This window comes from Achroia grisella, unplaced genomic scaffold (assembly GCF_030625045.1).
Source record: "Achroia grisella isolate CSIRO2021 unplaced genomic scaffold, CSIRO_AGI_Agris_v1 utg1174, whole genome shotgun sequence".
Lineage (NCBI taxonomy): Eukaryota > Metazoa > Arthropoda > Insecta > Lepidoptera > Pyralidae > Achroia > Achroia grisella.
Window position 1 is genome coordinate 28406 of NW_026712590.1, and position 20343 is coordinate 48748.

Consider the following 20343-nt stretch of genomic DNA (forward strand, 5'->3'; position numbering starts at 1 on the left):
GTCTATCAAATTGAATTTCAACTTTCCATTGCAAAATGAAATAGAACTATGATAAAATCATAAATTCCACAGATGTGCTTAATTACTTTTATCTGTTAGACAACCTTGCTATATTGGTTATAAGACCGCCTAGCCTTTCAGGTGGCGGGTTCGAATTCCACACGATATTATCGTAATATTTATAAAAAAATGTATTTCTGTTGGATAGATAAAAAAATATTAAGATAAGAAAAAATATTATTAAAAAAATATAGTAGTACACTAGTGTAGATTCAGATATAAGAAGAATACATTACAGAAGATGTAGAACAATAAAATTGAGTCTGGGTAAATCTGCATGAGTACTACATCAATACAAATTGTTTCATAGATCAGTGCATTGCAAACAACCGATTTTCAACAATGATCGCGAGAGGAGGAATGTACAATTAAAAAAACTCGCATGTTAACAATAGAAAATAAATAAGAACAATGAACTTGAAATTGAATGTATGTCTATCAGTTACATGTTTAATAGTCATAGTTAGTAAAACTTTACTATAGGTATAAGATGTACCCATAGTCAGGGTTTAGGTACTAAATTTGGAAATATGACACTGAAATAAAAAAAGAAAAATCTATCAAAGACGCGCCTCTATTAGTTGAAAAGAAAAACTCTTCCGATCAACTGATAAAAAATTCTCACAACTTTCAAGTAAAGGGGAGTAAAAAATGTCATTAAAGTATAACAAGACACGACAAAATAATCAAATAGGGCTTTCAACCTTCCTATAGTGTTAATAGTCACGCCACAGTGATTTTCTGGAAAGTTCACCGAACTCCTTTTTTGTCCTCATGTTTCGAAATAGCGCCTAGGCGTCGACTGTTTGATATTTAATAGCCCCGAATGTTGAAGTTTTGCTCACTTCTTCAATGGTACCATAATTTGATTTGAAGTTTTATACTTAAGGTAACTTAAGTTAAACATTTAAATTACTTTTATCTCCTTCTGAGCTATAAAAATTATTTCTTTGTATTTGTCCTCAGCGACATTTTCATCATGTTTTACTCTCATATCGGTTCTATGCAAATAATAATTTTGGAAGGTATTGTAAATGATCGATGGTCGTCACATTCATGACTAGATGCTGCTGTCGGGAATTGATCTTAAGTTTAAGACTGCTGATTAATTTATTAATATAGTTAAACGAGTTTTAACACGAATAACTTTATGGTAAATAAAGGCGTATATTTACCATAAAATTATCGTATTAAAACTTGTTTAACTAAATTAATAATGTGTACCAAACGAGACAGTTTAAAAATAAGTATTGCCGATTAATTTATTATTCATTAGTAGCATATACCAGTGCTTAGGTACTGTATTTATCTTAAACGGAATTGCTATTTATATTGATGTATAATCTCTTTTGAAAAATATTCGCTCTAACACTGAATCATCCGTTTAGTAACATCTATATCATTAATTCCGTCGGTTCATATTGAATTCTGAGCTGAAGAATATTTATTGGCTTATTATTTCTGTCTAAAGTAAACCTGCAGAAATATATTTTGAAAAACTACAATTAAAATGCGAGTACTATCGCATTTTAATTGTAGTTTTTCAAAATATAGTACCAATATATGTACATAACGGTAAGCAGCAGCAGATTCTATACTAATAGTGTAAAGATAAATAAAGGGGATATTCTTATGTGCAAAACTCTGAAACCACTGCACCGAATTGTAAAATTCTTTCAGTAGTTGATAGGTACATTATTTGAGTAAATGCAATGAAATCTCATAAAGTTATTAGCACTCGAGTAACGGCGACATTTAAACCATCAGTACTAGACATTACTCTTTAACCACAGACTTAAATAGCAGTGTCCAAAATCATTAGTTCTGTCCCATAAATGTTCTATTTCTTATTCCGTAGTTCCAACTAACAATGTTACCAGGTCATATTGACTGTTTGACATTGTGTCACATTTTAGTTTGCCGTGTGTATTTATGGGTCGCAACAACTGCTTCCGCTGGGTTAAATTGAGCTTAAACCAACGTGTATTTCCAGTAATTGACCACCCAGCTATTTGCTAATTGTAATGCATATTAACATTAAACACATGACTGATACTGTTATTGTAGATATCGGAATACAGTTTTAATTTAAACACTGTTTTACACCGTTTCTACTATTTATATACATTGTATAAATGGGATATTAGAATAGAATAGAGATATCTTTATTCAAATAAACTTAATATTAAACACTTTTGAATTGTCATGTTTTTTTTATTCTACCACTCATTCGAAATGCAGACTCGGAAGAAACTTGTGTGTTGTTGTTTTAAATAAATGTTGTTCTGAATATTTACAACGAGAATATTATTTAGGTATTAAATAAGGTTCCACGTTTGGTCGACAACGTGTGGTATAGATATAATAAGCACTGTATAACAAGACTTGGAGCAGTCACAAACTTGGTGTAAATACCCTAAAATTTGGGATTCCTCCCACCTTGTTTTTTTTTTTACACATTTCAATACTGACCAGCTGTGACAAGGTTGAGTGGGGTTTGATCGGAAACGGGGAGAGGAGGGTAAAAAATCTTTGAAATGTAAAGTTAATTGTCTTTTATATAAACGTCGTATTTTTGGTGTCGAAAAGTCAATAAAGCGAATCCCCTGGCTCGATATTACACTATATTGTACGTGAATTTAAAAATAAAAGCTACCTTTCGTATTGCTTCACTTAATTGCCTTATGAACCTTAAAATAGCCCGTAAACAACTTGTAAATGCAATTTACCGCTGCTAAATGGACCCGAAAAATCCGCTTAACGCGCAATTTGTCCAGAATTTCAATATAATTAAAACAACCAATTTTTATTTTGTACGTCAGCTTATTAACCAATATTCAGTTCATTGTGTGTGAAACTTTATATTCCAGCACATAATTGAATTTAAAATAGTAATTGTTGGTATTTTGTACGAAATGTGGTGTTAAAATACATTTATATCAATATTATAAAAGTATCTGTCTGCCTCTTTGCAACCTGAACACTTAATTAATCTTGACATGAAAATAAATTGTATTACGAGAACGAATATATGCTATAAAATTTATCTGAAAATGTAGAAGTAGCGGGTAACACAGTTATTATTTATTTATTAAAACTTTTTTGAAATTTTTTACAATAGCCGGCTTAATACTAATGACATTCTCTACCAGCCAACCTTAGAGAGTGCAGAGATACACGAAGGCGTCATTGATAACCACAATTGAAGCTGCGTGGAAGTTGACCTCATATGGATTATAGTTTCCTCCCCCTATTAATATTATTAGTTTAGTGTTAAATTTGAATTGAATTTGTGTAAAGTGTAGTAAATATATTCTTAGCTGTGCATATGTAAAATGTTACGTCAAAACGATCACGTACCAATAGTAAATTATATTTCCGTCTCAATTCAACGCATGACGTTGACCGCATAATAGCTGCTTATGTGCGACTGTAAATGTTTAAATGAATAAACATACAATATTTGGAATGGTTCACTATACTACGTAATTACGATAGAGTAGATTTTTTTATGGATGATAATAAAATGAAGTACTCGCTTATATAAATATACAACTAAACGTATTTTTACAATAGACATTGAGTGCCGAAAATTTATACATAATTATATAGTGAGCCTAGTGAACTAAAATAAAAACTACAAGTTAAAAAATAATTATTTTCAATATCTATAACAACTATTTAATTAAATTACAGACCCACGAATTTACAATCTTTTTACAAATAATATTAGTACCACGAATCAGAGGAGTAACTTACTACTCTGTTCTGTGTTTAGGACACACACTTTTTACGTTCTTTAAGGTTAAGGTAAAGGTTTTACTTAGACACTTCAGAGTAATAGCGTTATTATACAATTTGTCTTGATTCATTTATGTACAGCAATAGAAAGATCTGTAAGCTGTATTTTAAAGGATGAACGAGATAAAAGGTTCTTGAAGGCCTCGGTAGCAACAATTGTTTTTGTCCAAATTATATTATTTCTATTTAATTCTTTCAAGGTTTAAACTTGGTATATTGTCTAGATCAAAACAAAATTTTACTTTCTTAACTAAAGTCTGACAATTGGCACGCCCTCAGGAATTCCAAAGATTTTATAAATAAAATACAATTGTCTACATTGGTTCTTCTTTCTCACTTATTTATGTCAATGCATTTAAACTATTATATATTTCGAAGTAACGGTATATTTGACTTATAAGTGTCTGTAATAGCCCTATTTTAATAATAATAATAATAATAACCCCAGACAATTCACACAGTGCCATCTGGTTCCAAGCAAAACAAAGATTGTGTTATGGGTATTAGACAACTGATAGAAATACTTAAATACATTTATTTTTTAATTTATTCATAACACCCAAAACAACACAAACAAATACTAATGAATACAAATATTGAACCGTGCGAGGAACGTAACTCGCAACCATCGGAAGTAAGGCGGTGTGCTCAACCACTAGACCACTGACTATAAAATATATATATATGATTTGTGTTTTGAAAAACAGCTAGTACATCACAATTGCTGTTAGTAAGCATTGGCGTTATTATCGTCGCTATGCTATTATATATTCACGGCGCATTTTAGCGTTATCGTCACAGTACTAAACTCACACTCACTTCCACGGCATCCAATTCCGTGATACGAATACTGATTTGACAGCCAACTATATTGTCACCCTGAATATTTTGAGCCTTCTTAAATCGATAGTGTATGTGGATTGGCTTGATTAGGGTGTTAGGGGATATGTTCACATTCAGTGCTAAACCTATTTACTGTTTTATCCGAATGAGTTTGTAGTGAGTTGTAGCCTGTTTATACAATAGCCATCACTTTTAAAATCTCCTAATTATTGTCACATTCAGTGCTAAACCTATTTACTGTTTTATCCGAATGAGTTTGTAGTGAGTTGTAGCCTGTTTATACAATAGCCATCACTTTTAAAATCTCCTAATTGTTGTCACATTCAGTGCTAAACCTATTTACTGTTTTATCCGAATGAGTTTGTAGTGAGTTGTAGCCTGTTTATACAATAGCCATCACTTTTAAAATGTCCTAATTGTTGTCACATTCAGTGCTAAACCTATTTACTGTTCTATCCGAATGAGTTTGTAGTGAGTTGTAACCTGTTTATACTATAGCCGTCACTTTTAAAATCTCCTAATTGTTGTCATATTCAGTGCTAAACCTCTTTACAGTTCTATCCGAATGAGTTTGTAGTGAGTTGTAGCCTGTTTATACAATAGCCGTCACTTTTTAAATCTTCTAATCATCTATCTACTTGGCGTGTACCAGCTTAGACCATGTACTCATAATAGTGAGTTTTTTTATATATTAACATAGTATATAGTTTACGGCAAACTGAAATAATATACCTTTGAAATACTGAAAGAATTCCTCGAATCAATGCCGTGATTCAATGCTTTAATTTCGTCTTATTTATTCGTTCTCTGACTCTTCATTACTTTACTATTATATTATATCTCAGAACAATTCACACAGCGTCATCTAGTCTCAAGTTAAGCAGAGCTTGTGTTATGGTACTAAACAACTGATACAAACATTTATACTTATGAATTAAATAAATAAATGTTCGCATTGTGCGAGGTATCAAACCATCGGAAATAACGCGGTGTGATCATGTAGGCCGTCAATTGTATAGTATAGATTATTCAAAATGATAAATATTTTGATACCTACTACGATAGTATTTGGTATAGTATGTATACCGATAAGAGGGGTTAAAAATATAGATTTGTTTTTTTTATATGTCGAAAACAAGAATTTCTTATACTTTTTTATTACCGCAATTCATATGAAACCGTGTAAACTTTATTATACGACTCTTTTTACGTCAATTTTTCAAGACCGTGAACTGAATGTTAAAACGCCAGGCACCTTTTACGTACGAATATGGTAAAATTAGAACATACGATAACCCAAGGCGTATAATATTGCAAGTTAGTGAAATTATTCGTTTTCGAATGTTAAGAATATCTTATATATTGTATTTTAAAATGTCAATAGAATTAGGTATAACTTTATTGTGTTTATAACTAATATATGCAGTTGAACTTCATCTTAATTATCATAAATTATTGGAAATCCTTACAAAATTTATTAATGCCTTAAAATTCATAAGCAAAATATAGAATAACAATTACCAATCAAAATCAGTTTGGTTTTGGTAATGATATTTCGTAACAACCTTTCCAAGGAAGTGAGTTTGGACGATCAATTGAAAATAACACTATTCCCTTCCTCGAAATATAGTTCAGAGGAAACTTAAAATTCAAAGCTGACAACGTAATGTATTGAACTGTTCCTGTTCGTTTCGTGCTCGGCTTATTCCGGAAGTGACGTCGCGACGTGGACACATTTGTATTACTTATTGTATTAATACATCCATGTACATTTACAACTCTTCTAATTTCTAATACAAAAAAGTTCGCTCCAGGGTACATCCTGGAAAGAACTTTTTTGTCGTGCTCAGCAATCAGTATTAAACGATTCGGATCTGGAGGTTTTAATGATAATGGAATAATCTCCATAAGCTCGTGGAGCACTAATACAAGAATAAATGAATAATAGTAAAATCGGGTCTATACAGGCAACCATGCTGAATTTATCAGGAATTAACCACAATAGTTTACAGAAGAAACCTCCTCTTAATTTTTAATGTTAACCTTACAGAACATATCGCATATGCAAGGTCTGTGATTGGCCACGAGTGTGACGTGGCTATAAATCCATTTTGTGTTATCTTTTAACCCGATTTCAATTCTGTTCTTAAGAATAGAAGAGATCTGGTATAAATACGTGAGCGCCTTAATACAGGTCCAAACTTCTATATAGTTAACAAAGTATCAGGTTTAACTTGGAATTTAAATTCTTAGTTAATTTAAGTTTCGTCATATTTTCAATGGCCTTAGCCACCCTCGGCCTTGGATTACGCGGCTCTTTGTTAAAAGAGTCCAATGGGAAATTAGACCTTATTGTAGATAAAAAATATTCTGTTATCAACTTGACTTGGGTGGAAAGTTGTTACATTGCCTTTAGTCTAAAACGTCGCCATCGATCTTACAGTAAACACCCGTGGTAGCTCACAACTTACCTGGACAGTTATTTTTAAACTTTCATATTAGATACATATTATTAATATAGTTCCCTAGGTTAAGCCTATTTTTACCTTATCTTTTATTTACCATAAAATGATTCGTGTTAAGACCGAATTAGCTATATTAATAACTTACCTGAACAATAATACAAATTATATATTACCTGACCGCATCCTATCGAGTTTCATTACATTTAAATTGTTTAATTTGCAGATATTACAGGTCTTTACTCAAAGACTATGGGTACGATTTTTCAAAAGGATTATTTTTAAATCGGGTGTCACAATTTAATGTTGAAATATTTTTTTTTGCAATTCTTTCGACTCTCTTTTAGGCGATTGTTAGTCGTATTTTCCATCATCAGAAGTAACATAATTATATTAAAACTACTTTTTGAGGATGTTTCATAATATTTCGTGGAAACAGAAAGTATAAACGATCCTTTAGCAAACCATGTAACGTATCGCTATCTAGCTAATTAATCTTACCTAATAGAGAATGTAGACAGATTTTACATGGTAGAGATATAGGTACAGAATAATACATGGTAGAATGAAATCGTAAACTATCTATATTTTATTCAATAAACGCTTTTGGTCCATTTTCTTAAAACTTTTATTAACTCTAGTTTTTCGAATAAGGCATATCATGTCCCAAACGGCTAATTGTAAATATAACAGTAGCTATAAAAAACAATGTACTTACACAAAAAGTCAGTGATCTATTCGTAAGGCCGATTGTAACCTAGACTTGCTAAACATAAGTTGATTGAGAATTATTAAGCTTTCGGTTAACGGACTGAACGTTTTCAAGACAAACATCAATGAATCATCTGATCCGCCTTTGTTTTTGTTCACTGTTTTTAGGACGACTGTCCTATCTTTATCTAGAACGTAGTCCATCTTCGCGTCAATATCGTTCTGTGTGATCGAATAAGAAATTCATCCTAGCAAACTTTTATATTTGTTGTTACAAGATCTATCTGTAGTGCATGCAGTATTTTTTTAACCTATTATCATATTAAATTATCTTCAACAAGTCATGCAGTGACATCTAGTCCCTGAACAACATTTTTGCTCTGTACAAGACAAACATATAGTAGTAGACATACTACCCGAACCCATAGTATAATACATACTCATTAGATATTAAACTATAGCCCACGTTAATCCATAATAATCTTTGATGAAAATATTTATACTTAACTTAAAATTATATCTTTTCTCTTTATAAAATTTATTATACAAAATCTATTAATCATACGACTGTTTATTTTGTCTTAGCATCGAACCGATGACCAACAATATAAACGCGGCAATAAAATATCTGATAGCCCATAAAGCCTTAGTAATTGCAAAAATTAACCTAGCTAACACTGATCCGCCTAGCCTACTTGCGAAAACTGCAGGTGTGGCCAAGATAAAGCCTTTCCAAGCACGCGATTCGACAGTACATCAGAACTATTGAAAGCAGCTATAATTTGTCTATATATTACCAATTTCACCTTCACTGCTTATCCAATTTACCTGTAAACGCGTTCACAGACGTTGTAAAAATTGGTCATAGTAACCCTAGATTGCCTCTCAGATCACCTCATGTGTAATGGTATCCATTTACCTGTTCGCCCATCTATCATCAGTTCTAGATCTTCTATGACTCTTTCCATTACAGTTCCGATATTATACATACAAGGGCAGTATTTACCTTTCTCTGATCTTTGTGCCCTTAAGTTTGTAGTTATAAAAAAGTAATTTTGTAATAGATGTTGGTGAACCTAATGGATAAATAAATTAATATCGTCATCGATTTTAGGGCCGTGTGATGCTTTAAGGAAGTACTTTTGCAAAATGGGCACGTATAAGGATATCATTTAACGGCAGCAGTCTTACATCCGATGGTCGCGGGTTCGATTGCTCGCACGGTAAAAACATTTGTATTCATGAGTATGATTGTTTTTATCAGTTCGGTGTTTTCTATATATATTATGTATTACTCAAAAAATATGTGTTTAAGCATTTGTATGGTACCCATAGCACTAGCTCTACTTAGCTTGAGATTAGATAGCGCTATGTGAATTGTCCAGGGTTATTATTATTATCATTCATACCAAACGGAATACAGATTATGGTTTTCTCCCCAGAAGAGCATTTAACTTGATATTACCATGTTGACTAGATCAATTGATTTAGGGTTCTTACAAGTTTTCTTACTCTCTTATGAATGTATTTGTAATTTGTTCAAATGAACTCAATTACTATGTCATTGATATATAAAGTAGTAGTAACAAATTGTATAGTTACTTATCACCACAAGGACATTAAAGTAATACCTTTCAACATAAACATTGAATTTTTATATATATACCTATCAATACGTATTTCTATTGTTGGGTTTTGTTTTATTACAGGAATGGAGGTCAGTGAGCGTTTGCATTTTATAAAAAAAAAGTATAACAATAAGTACTAACGGTAATGACAACGACCGCAATTGTTGGTTACACAATAGTTCAACAACCTTTCTATAGTCGATGAATAACTAATTTGCATCAGCAGTAAAATGACTAAAATAAATAAAAATTTCAGAAATTTAAAAATCACATGTGAGATAAAAGAATTAACGAAAAAGAAAAATCTTGACGTCACGCCTGAAAATAATCGTAGTAAAATCAAATGATGTTTCAAGAAAAAACAAATCGACAATGAAGATTGTCGTATGTAATTACAGAAGCAAAATTCAACTTTAATATATCAGGGTCTCTAGATCCATTAATCAATGGAGGCCACGTACGCAAGCCGCACACATCGATTAATCCTGTTCAGTGTAACCGATTAGGGGCACTTTCAATCAAGATTGTTTGCCTCGTTGTGCCAAGTTTGCACTGAAACGCCATGATTGACCCACTTAAAGGCGTTCCTGTACGCTTTTCAGCCTAAATACTAGTACATGGTATAGTACTCGGAGCCCTTTAGTACACTTTCTAAGAGGCTTCTATAGTTTATAGAAATTCTCAGGCTCAATTGATCTATTTTGCTTTATCTTATTGTGTTATCTAAATTCGTTTTAAGAAGTAAGCAACATTTCTTAGAAAAAAATATAAAAGTGGAGATGATAGTAGAAATAGTATTTTGTTCAAATAATCTAGAAAAAATTTCTTCTGTCAAGTTCCAAAATTTATCTCTTTATTATTATTGATTAAACTCCCAGAAGAGCCCACAAGTTGATTGGTATTTCTGATTTCGTCTCATCGCAATTTAGAAATGAAAATTCAGACCACTTTCATTTGATCTAATTGTGATTTATTTAATTATTTCCACCCGATACTTTGACATTTTCTAAGTAACCGGCAGTCTCAAATGTCAGACGTCAAGAGTTTTGAACTGAAATTGCTTGGAAAAAAATATTTGTTGTATTACCGGCAGCGGTTTCTTAATTTGGATGTGGCAAAATCTATTTTCTCTAACTTATATTAAGAATGAGAAAATAGTATAATATATTTATTCTCTAAGTTCAATATTTTAGAAAAAATTATTATAAATTATGTTGAAATATTTTTGTTACAATATTTCTTAACCTTGCTGAACTTATACACATATCGGTAAAACTAAAAGATCCAACTTCAAGCTAGCGCATACTACAAAGCTGGCCACTCTACCGACCTAATTGCTGGCCGTTCAACACTACTCAACCCGGATGCAGGCAACCCTCGTAGGGTACGCCCTCTCGGCTCATCCCTCTTTACCGAGGGTTAATAGCGAACACGTACTTCAGATGTTGTTTATAATAATGAAGCTTTAAATAAGGTCATTGGAATTAGAACATTTATTTTTTAAATATTTTGTATGATTCTGAAAGAATTTCGTCTTTGTTTTCTCGTTCGTTCTATTGCCATTTTTAGTACGTTAAAGAAAATCTAACAACTAAGAATGTAATGTAGGAGTATGTTATGGGATTATCGAGAAGTGGTAATTTAGATAAGAATCATGATGATCTAATTTTATAACAATGCTTGTAATAATACCAATCTGAAGGTAACGTTAACCCTTGTTTACTCGAAGAAGACAGTGATGAATTATTAGCTCTGGCTAATAATTTAATTGCTTATGAAGCGAAGCAAACTTTGACAGGAACAATAAACAATCTGCAAAGATCTGGAGTTTACGTACATGTCGCTACGGCGAACATAATTTCCGCTCGAAATACTCAAAATGTTGCTCATAAAATACGGGAGTTAGTTCTGCCTTCCCCTCCTCATTCTCCCTCCTGTTGTGTATACTGTTCACTTTATGGGGTACTTAACCCTTTATTTTTGGCAAGGTCTTACTTTGTACTCGTAATCTACTGACAAGAATCAATGTGACATTGTGACATAGATAACTTAAAAAGTCTAAGTAAATTGTATTCTATACAGCTTTTTTATCTAATGTACTCTTATTAGAATTGTCACAAAATACATGGAATATATTTATATCCAATAGCAAGAGATTTCAAAGTTCAACAGTTTCATTAGCTTTCCAACTGTAATTTTGCAAAAGTTATAAATGTTGTAAGTGTATTGCAGATACGGATGTTATAACCACAACTCTCCTACAGTAAGCTAACGGAGGCCAATTTTATTAACTTCCAACAGCCCTTTAAATTATGCATAACATTGCAATAGGCACCAGATGATTTTATTGGTCTATAAAAAACGTGTTAACTGCCTTCGCAGGTGTTCAATATGCTACAAATATAACTTTGCCATCAAATTCTAATAGATCTCTGCAGGTATCTCTGTCTCTAATGCTTATTGTATCATGCCAATTTTTAAATATTGTACAATAACAATCCTTTTCGTTACACTTATGTCAGTGATATTTAAAAACAGTATTATATATTTGGGTAACGTATCCACGAGGCGTTGTTCTCCATATTATGTCTATAGTTGCCAAATCCTTGCTTCTACTACTAATCTGTTTGTACAGCTCGTCTGTGCGTAGTATACGCGCTGGCTTACCATAATGTTAACAACAAACACGTTTGTATAATGAATGAATTAACATTTTAGGGAAGTCAATTATTCTACTGTAATCTGCAACTGCTGACGTTTGAATGTTTAATATCATCTCTTCAATTGAATTACGCTTGCGTTTTAGTTGTTTCCTAAAACGTATTTGATTTTATTTCATTGACATTATTTATTGCTAACTATTACTACTTGTTTATCTGTCGTGTCATTTAACACGCTTTTGAACAAATTAACCATTACAATAAAATTACTGTTGACTGTCTGCAATTACTATACGTTATCAGTGCCGTGACTATGTATTTTTATATGCCATTACATATCCGTGTGTAATCGTCCTCAATTTTGTCCAAATCAATACTAACCATGGAAATAACAAATGGTGAAAGAAATGTTTTGTTGTGAACTGTTCCATAATAAATATCCTCTAAAATTTGACATTTATGAAAGATAAAAGCTTTCACGTTCAATATTCATAGCCGTTAACTGCATAATTGTCACGCCCTCATCGCGAACCCCACTCAAAAAAATACTGAACGCGCCGATGATATTAGAGGAAAATTTTACTCTAATTTTAATATCTGTATTGAATTTATATGTCTTATATATATATTTTTATGACTGATTTTTAATGAGAGACTAATAAGTCTACTACTTATATTATTTTATTCATAATTAATATTTGAATATATTAGTACAAAGAATAATATATACTAGTAGATTTGTATATAAAGGTCCCGTTGGAAATGGCGACAATCATTTAATGTATAAAAAAAGTCTTATTGCAATGTTTTTAGACTCATTTTGTTTTAAATTCTATGAGAGTGATTCCTTCTATGTCAGACTTTTACTAGTTTCCTATAGTAGTAGTAGATATACAACTGCTATAAGAAACAAGTATCAATCACCAACCAAGTAATCATTCCTCATCCATGTTAAATCGTGTGATTGGGTAGGTCATTCATCATGTTATGGGTACTGATTACTATGATCTAATTGGGTGAAACTAACACCAATAAATCAAAGTAGAATTGATGACGCAGGACGAATTCGGAAGGAAGTAACTTTCTATTAACGATATAATATCTTTCTTGCCAGATTTATCTTGCACGAACAATAGTCACATACCTAAGGCTCTTCTAAGTCTCTCTTCAACCTGTATCAGTAGTACTACATTTATCTTTTGCTTCATTTACTAGTAGTATATGTAGTAATTCGTCTCAAGGCTTATTTTGAGATTATTAATGCAATAAAAAGCAGTCATATTTATAATCCTACATACATCAATTAAAATTGTGTAAATAAATTAAAGATTTCTAGATAAATTATGTCCTACTTATGGTGAGTATTTTGCGCATACGGAATCAACACTCAACATAAATAATTCTGAGTGTTTACGTTCTTGAATTGTCAGATTGAATCAATATCTATCAATTTCCCTTATTACAAAAATAAATCCACAGGTGATCCTATTTGAACTTCTTTTTAAAGCTACAAAATCCAATTAAAATGTTGTTGACATAAAAACGCCCCCATCAACATCAACAACGACAAACAGTTTTATGGCATTGCAATCTGAATTGTAAATGAACATCAATTGCGTAGGGACACGAGTTACAACATTATCTTACATGAGAAGACGAGATTAAGACCTCACATTTAAGCAAAGTAGATTAATATAAAGGACTATATCGTGAGACTTCACCGCGTGATGATGTTTTTTTTTAATTTAAGTGGAATGGCAAAAATCTTCTCATGCACCACCTCATGTAAAACCTGCAATACCTCATGCGTTGCCATTTCCAGAGGTCTAAGGTGTCATGCCACTTAACCTGTAATTTCATTAATGTGGTATATAATATGAATTTAATGATTTTGTTAAAATGCTTAATTTTGTGAGAATTGGTAATACTTGACCACGATCAAGTAAATGAGTGTGTCATCGCAAATTGCTGATTTTGCTCTCTCCTTCGTTCGGCCTTATTCCATATCATCCGATTGTCCTGAGGTTTACATTTGTGATCTTACTAAATTGATGTTTACTTGTTCCAGAGCTAGAGGGTTGTCGGGCGTGGTGCGGGCGGCGGCCGCGAGCCCGGCACCATGGCGACGGTGGAGGGGCGGCCGGCGCAGTATGGCGTCTCGCTCCGGCAGCTTCGGGAGCTGATGGAGTCCCGCGGCGCCGAGGGCCTGGCCAAGATCAACGCACTCGGTGGTCCGCAGGAGTTATGCAAGAAGCTGTACACATCGCCCACAGATGGTCTGTACCCTAGTTTTTAACAATTAACATATTTTTTCATGCTCATTCAATTTTAACACTCTAGAAGTCAAGGCTTTATACCTCACGAAAATAAAGCTGTCTCAAGTAATACCAATACCTATGAACAACGTACATATTTATACAGACCTTAAATTGGTCTGCATACTGAAAAGCAATCTATTTTTAAGTTAATAAAATGTTAAACAAGCTATTACTGGCATGAATGACCGAGCTAATACTTTTTATGATGCTAATTTTAACACAATACATAGTAGGTAGTTGGCGAGTAAAAATTTATACAAACATTTTCCAGGGCATCTTTGATAGCGTCATTTATTTTTATTTTCCAAACAGTAATATCAAAACGACACGACAAGCTTTTTTTTTTATAATAGTACCAGAGACGTACAGAACACATTAAAATTACAAGAACTGATTTATAATAGAAAGCTACTTAAGTAAATATCAACCGCATCTCAGACCACTCTCATTTTGCATTTACAAATGTACTTTGTATAGCGATCTAACAAATAGTTGTCTTTATATATGAGTAAGAGGAATAAAAATGTAATGCCAACCTTACGAAGAAGTCACTTCGCGGAAATGGAGTTACGACATTAAATTTTCATGACTGTCACAAATTATTCTGATGTGCTCCCAATAACATGATTGCTAGACAATTCAGTTCCGTGCCATAAATTCTGTAGTAATCTGTAGCCTATATTGTAGTAATAAACCTTTTGAATAAAGAATCATTTTGTATTTTCCACTTACACTATTCTGCTTTTCTGATGCATTACTTGCCCTTTTCTTACACTTGTAATTGAAATATTTTTACAAACAACTATCACTTGATGAGGTTAATTTAGTAAAGTTGTAGTTTGTCTATAAAATATATCAATACTATAAATACTCACCTTTACATTGCTACCTCGTTATTTATTGAACTCAAGGGTAGACAATGATAAGTGTCTGGTAACCATATGGCAGTTACTTGTTCACATTGCTTATAATTTGTAATCAAAGGCACGCTTCGTGTCAAAATGTTATTCATAAACATGTTTACTCCTACGAACTCCGTTTCTATATGATGTTCTGTCACCTTCTACATGACAAGGTGATATAGTACCTAAATCAACAGCGAAATTTACTTTCCCTATTAAATTCTAATCCAAATTTTTGTACATCTACACATACTCATTTTATACTTAGAAAACATTTACGTTCTAAATTGTTCGTACTATAGTATACTCTTTTACTCAGTTATTATTATGACTATCATTGCTATCGCATTTTTGTTCAGATATCATGTCATATCTTGAATGGAATAATTTCATTCATAAATAGCGTACTTTTAAAATTTTCAATATCAACGTTTAATTTTCATCAATTTCAATTTTCATCCGCTCCCTCAAACTAAGTTTGGACTGCAGTTAATATTAATAAAGGAAGCTTAGGTAGTACTAATTTTGTGTAGCCAGGTTTAAACGGTGTTTGTACGGACTTATAATAGGCTACCTTTATAGATTTATAACCGTTACTCATAACTAATTCAATTCGTGCGATGTCCTTATAAGAGAACAATGCCTTCACGCTCGCATGAGTTACTAACTACTTTGTCCTTCGGGGACGCTAAGGTTTTATTTATACAATAATGGAATCAATTTCTAAATTATTCATTAAATATTCAACCAAAATATTGTTCAGAAAGAAATTTTACCATATTTTGAAGCTAAGTTTCAATACAAATCTGTTAGTTTTGAGTTTGTATCATTAGTCTTAATTCTAGTTTAGTTATAAATATATATATATATATTTCCAATAAAAACGATGTGTGTAAGTGAGTATATTTTATTCATTTCACATAATGCTTTTGTAATACAATTTATTTTACTATAATATCCTAAATGCATATTATGCTAGGTACTACTTTTCTCAGCAGATAAACTTCCCTAAAATTACAAAGAAAAATATTCACAGAATATATTATAATTCAATATGGACATAACAAGAAAATATACCGAGAAATGGCATGAAAACGTAGCCTCCAATGCTTTTGTCAATCTCATTCCGTAATTCCGAATAAGTTCACCGCAATCGGCTGAGGTGACGTGGGTTCTCCCAGGAGACGGCCTAGGTACGTGCCCTCCGGATCGCCCCGGGAATGCCACATCGATGTTTTATCGGTGCCCTGTCTCTGATGATGGATATCATCCCCGGATTGGGACTATCATATATATTCCATATGTGTTACTTGACAAAAGTATAAATTGCTTACCAAGCCACGCCTATATCAAATTATTTATACATTTTTATTCAGGACTTTCCCCAATTTTGTTTTACTGTAACTTTGATTACAAATTGAAATAGGTAGTAAGTTTCTTTTATGGAATAGGCATTTTCTAAGATAGGATTTGAATCTGTAAATAGGTGAAGGTAGAGAACAAAATCAAAATCGGTTGATTACATATATTGTATAACAAGTTATGTATCAAGATAGATCATACGTATATATGAGCAGGTTGTGACTTGGTACAACAACGCAGAATCACGTGCAAAAGCTAATTGATAATAATAATAACCCAAGACAATTCACATGGCGTCATCTAGTCCCAAGCTAAGCAAAACTTATGTTATGAGTACTACAAATACCTACATAGCTTTTTTTTTGTAAGTGCATATATAATATACATAGAATACACCCAGACCAATACAAACAATAATGCTTATGAATACAAAGATTTGCATCGTGTGAGGAATCGAACCCGCGATATCCACTAGACCACTGAGGCCGTAATTGATAAAACCATAAATCGTATAAATAGTTGTCAAAGTATAATTATCCCAGAGATAAATATATATAATATAGTTAGAACGACTCAACCAAAGTCTCGTACACAAACTGCTGATATATACATAAATCGCATAACAGGTTGTCAGACAAAGTTACAAATGAACGCGTTATTTTGCAACTATCTATTCACTGGCTTTAATATCGACGATGACATTATCGGTAAATCGACGTCACTCCCCCTGAATGTTGTGGTACTTATCTGCGATCGCTGCTTATTTATTTCACCGAGCTTCTCGGTACGAACTAACTGGAGCATCATATACATGATAAAATATACAGCAAACTTTTAGATAGCGAATTTTCATTCAAACTACCGTATCGTTAATAATTTACTATCGGAAATAAATATTCCATTAGACCCGAAACCTTTGACTGACCTCTCTCGACTCTTTATACATTTTTAATTACCTATAACGAAACCTCAACCCCGTTACTATGAAACTATCGACAGTGTATACAAAATATCCATTACCAAAGACGAAAGTCCCATAGACGAATACAATTTTATAGATACTGAAATGTTCGTACTTATTATTTGATAACAATTAAATACAATTTGGCATAATTGAAACATTGTTACAATCAATGGTAATGCAGAATTAGCGTTTGAATACAATGTTGAACCAGAATAGAATCGTCAAAAGGACGCGAAAGCAAACAGACTCGAAATTAAACTTTTCATTGTGACGTTGGAGACAATTCCGCAATAACCCCGACAGAAGCGAGATTAGCATTTGTAAACTTGGTTATGTCGTTTGAAGATCTTATCGATTGTTCGTTAAGGTTCAGTTTATGGTTAACCGCAATGTGACCAGCTGCTTGCGTTTCTTTGACTGAACTCTTAAACTTATCCCATAACGTTTCCCACTCATTTAAAAATGTACGTGCTAATAGCGCTATTATAAGGAAAAAGTGGAATGTGCGACGTACTTTTAATGCATCTCATAATCTTGTTACTCAGCCTTCTCTCATCAAAAAGTAATTAGCGCCAACTAAAATACATTGTGAGTCAAGCGTGACGACGCCATCACACAAATCCATTTTCTTTTCGAGACAGTTACTCCATTGGCGAGGCGTCTCGTCTCGGCTAATTTATAAATGGATATGACAGACACTCAAAGGAGGCTTAATTCTGGAATTTAGTAGGGATTTTTACGACCCTCGTAACACCTACTGGATCGTTAATGAGGTCACGGTTTGCTCAGCAATGTTTTACGATGCTGACATCTCTCTTTTGGACTATTTTGTGCGTTGAATCGAACAAAAGTGCCGCAGAATAGGACGCACCGATTTTCGTGGATGCCAAAGTGATTTATTGATAGAACGACCTCTTAGATACTGAAACGGTGACCTTTGAATGATATCACTTGAGTCCCAAGGTTAAACTTGTAATTTAACATTGGACATAATGAAATGATAGGAATATTACAATGTCTAGGTTCTCCCTTGGATCTTTGCAGTTATATGCCTGATATCGTACTCGACTTGAGGTAAAGGTATATAAAACTTGCTAATGTAAAAGTTTATAAAAATTGTATGTGCTGGTAACGCAAATGTATATAAGTACATTGTAATTGATATGACAACAATAAATGTAAAATGATAGTAAATTCTAAGTTCTAAGAAATTGTTAACATTAGCTACTAATGTAATTGTTAGACGAAATTATTTAAGCAATGATATAAAAAATGGAATTTTTCTTATAGAAAATATTTTTGTATAAGCAATGTGGTATATAGGATACATAAAATGTATATATATAGTTCCAACTCGTGTTGGTTCATTGAACCAACTAGATCGATACTACGAAGGTCCAATGTGAACTGTGAACTTTGTGGAATACGAAAGTATGATATCTAAATATTATACAGAGAAAAGATTCGATGTTTGTTTGTAACGAGTACTCTTCAAAAATATTCAACCCATTTTTAAAAGTCTTTCGCCTATTGTTAGCTACATTATCAGTGAAACGTAGGTTGTAAGTATATTTTTATAATTTTCGAGTTTTCTACAATTGGAACAGTGAGAATGTCACAGGAGTTTTTATATAAATAAATACCTAATTACCAATATTATAAAAAGGATTTTGTTATTCTACATAAAGTAAAGTCCTAAACTGCGGCACCGATTTTAGAAATTCTTTCAGTTTTTGATGGATATATTTATCCAGAGTCACATATGCTAAAGTAATATATTATGTAGATATATACAAAACTCAGAAAGTCACGAACATCCTGGCGAAGCGTGGATGGTGTAATAGTCTTTTATATTCATAAGTCAAATATCTGTGTATGTAATACTAATATTGTAATAGTACATAATATTTAATGCGGCACATAGTAATGACTTCAATAAATGTTAAGCGCCAATAACATATTATGATGTTGACTAATTAGATTTCGGAATTAATCGTGCATCATTTGCGTTGACGAGCTTACACCATTCCCGTTTACGATAAAATACTAATCGATTAGATGGCGCCACGTGTTTGTAACCAAAATATGAAAATACTAACTTATTCCCCTGACTTGGTCTATGATTGATATGGTATAAAAGAACCTAATGGTAAAATAGTAACGTTAACAAATAAACGCAAGTGTGTATATTAAGAGTTAGTATGAATATGCTATAATACATGTAAATTATAGTTCTATCGGTTTTCTACACCGCCTCATTTCCGATAGTCACGGGTTCGATTCCTCGCACGATATAAACGTATGTATTAATTAATATGACTTTGTATAGGTATGGAAGGAGTCCTGGGTTATTATCTTATTATTAGTAATAATGTTGGTAAACAATACATATACTAAGCTGCTTGCTTAGTATATGTATTGTTTTAATTTGAGATTCCTTCTCTGCTACTAACACTAATGCGACGGTTGCCATTTGTGAAAATGAATTGTAACCACGTTTTTGCTCTATCAGCACACAGAGAGCTAAGCTGTAGGATATAGATAAATAATATTTTTATCTCTGTATTATGTGACTAGGTTATCTATTACATATTTCAAAATCTTGTTACATAATTGTAAATACACCGTGATA

The 20343-nt window shown here is 32.4% G+C and overlaps 1 protein-coding gene across 5 annotated transcripts in view; it reads left to right on the plus strand.

The window, feature by feature from the left end:
- Positions 1 to 20343, plus strand: part of LOC131851981 (plasma membrane calcium-transporting ATPase 3) — a 96603-nt gene that overhangs the window by 9098 nt on the left and 67162 nt on the right. For all 5 annotated transcript variants that reach the window (XM_059202545.1, XM_059202551.1, XM_059202568.1 and 2 more), the window contains exon 3: positions 14234 to 14441. In XM_059202545.1, the coding sequence (XP_059058528.1) occupies positions 14285 to 14441 (157 nt within the window). In that variant the 5' untranslated portion in view covers positions 14234 to 14284. The remainder of the gene's footprint in view (positions 1 to 14233; positions 14442 to 20343) is intronic.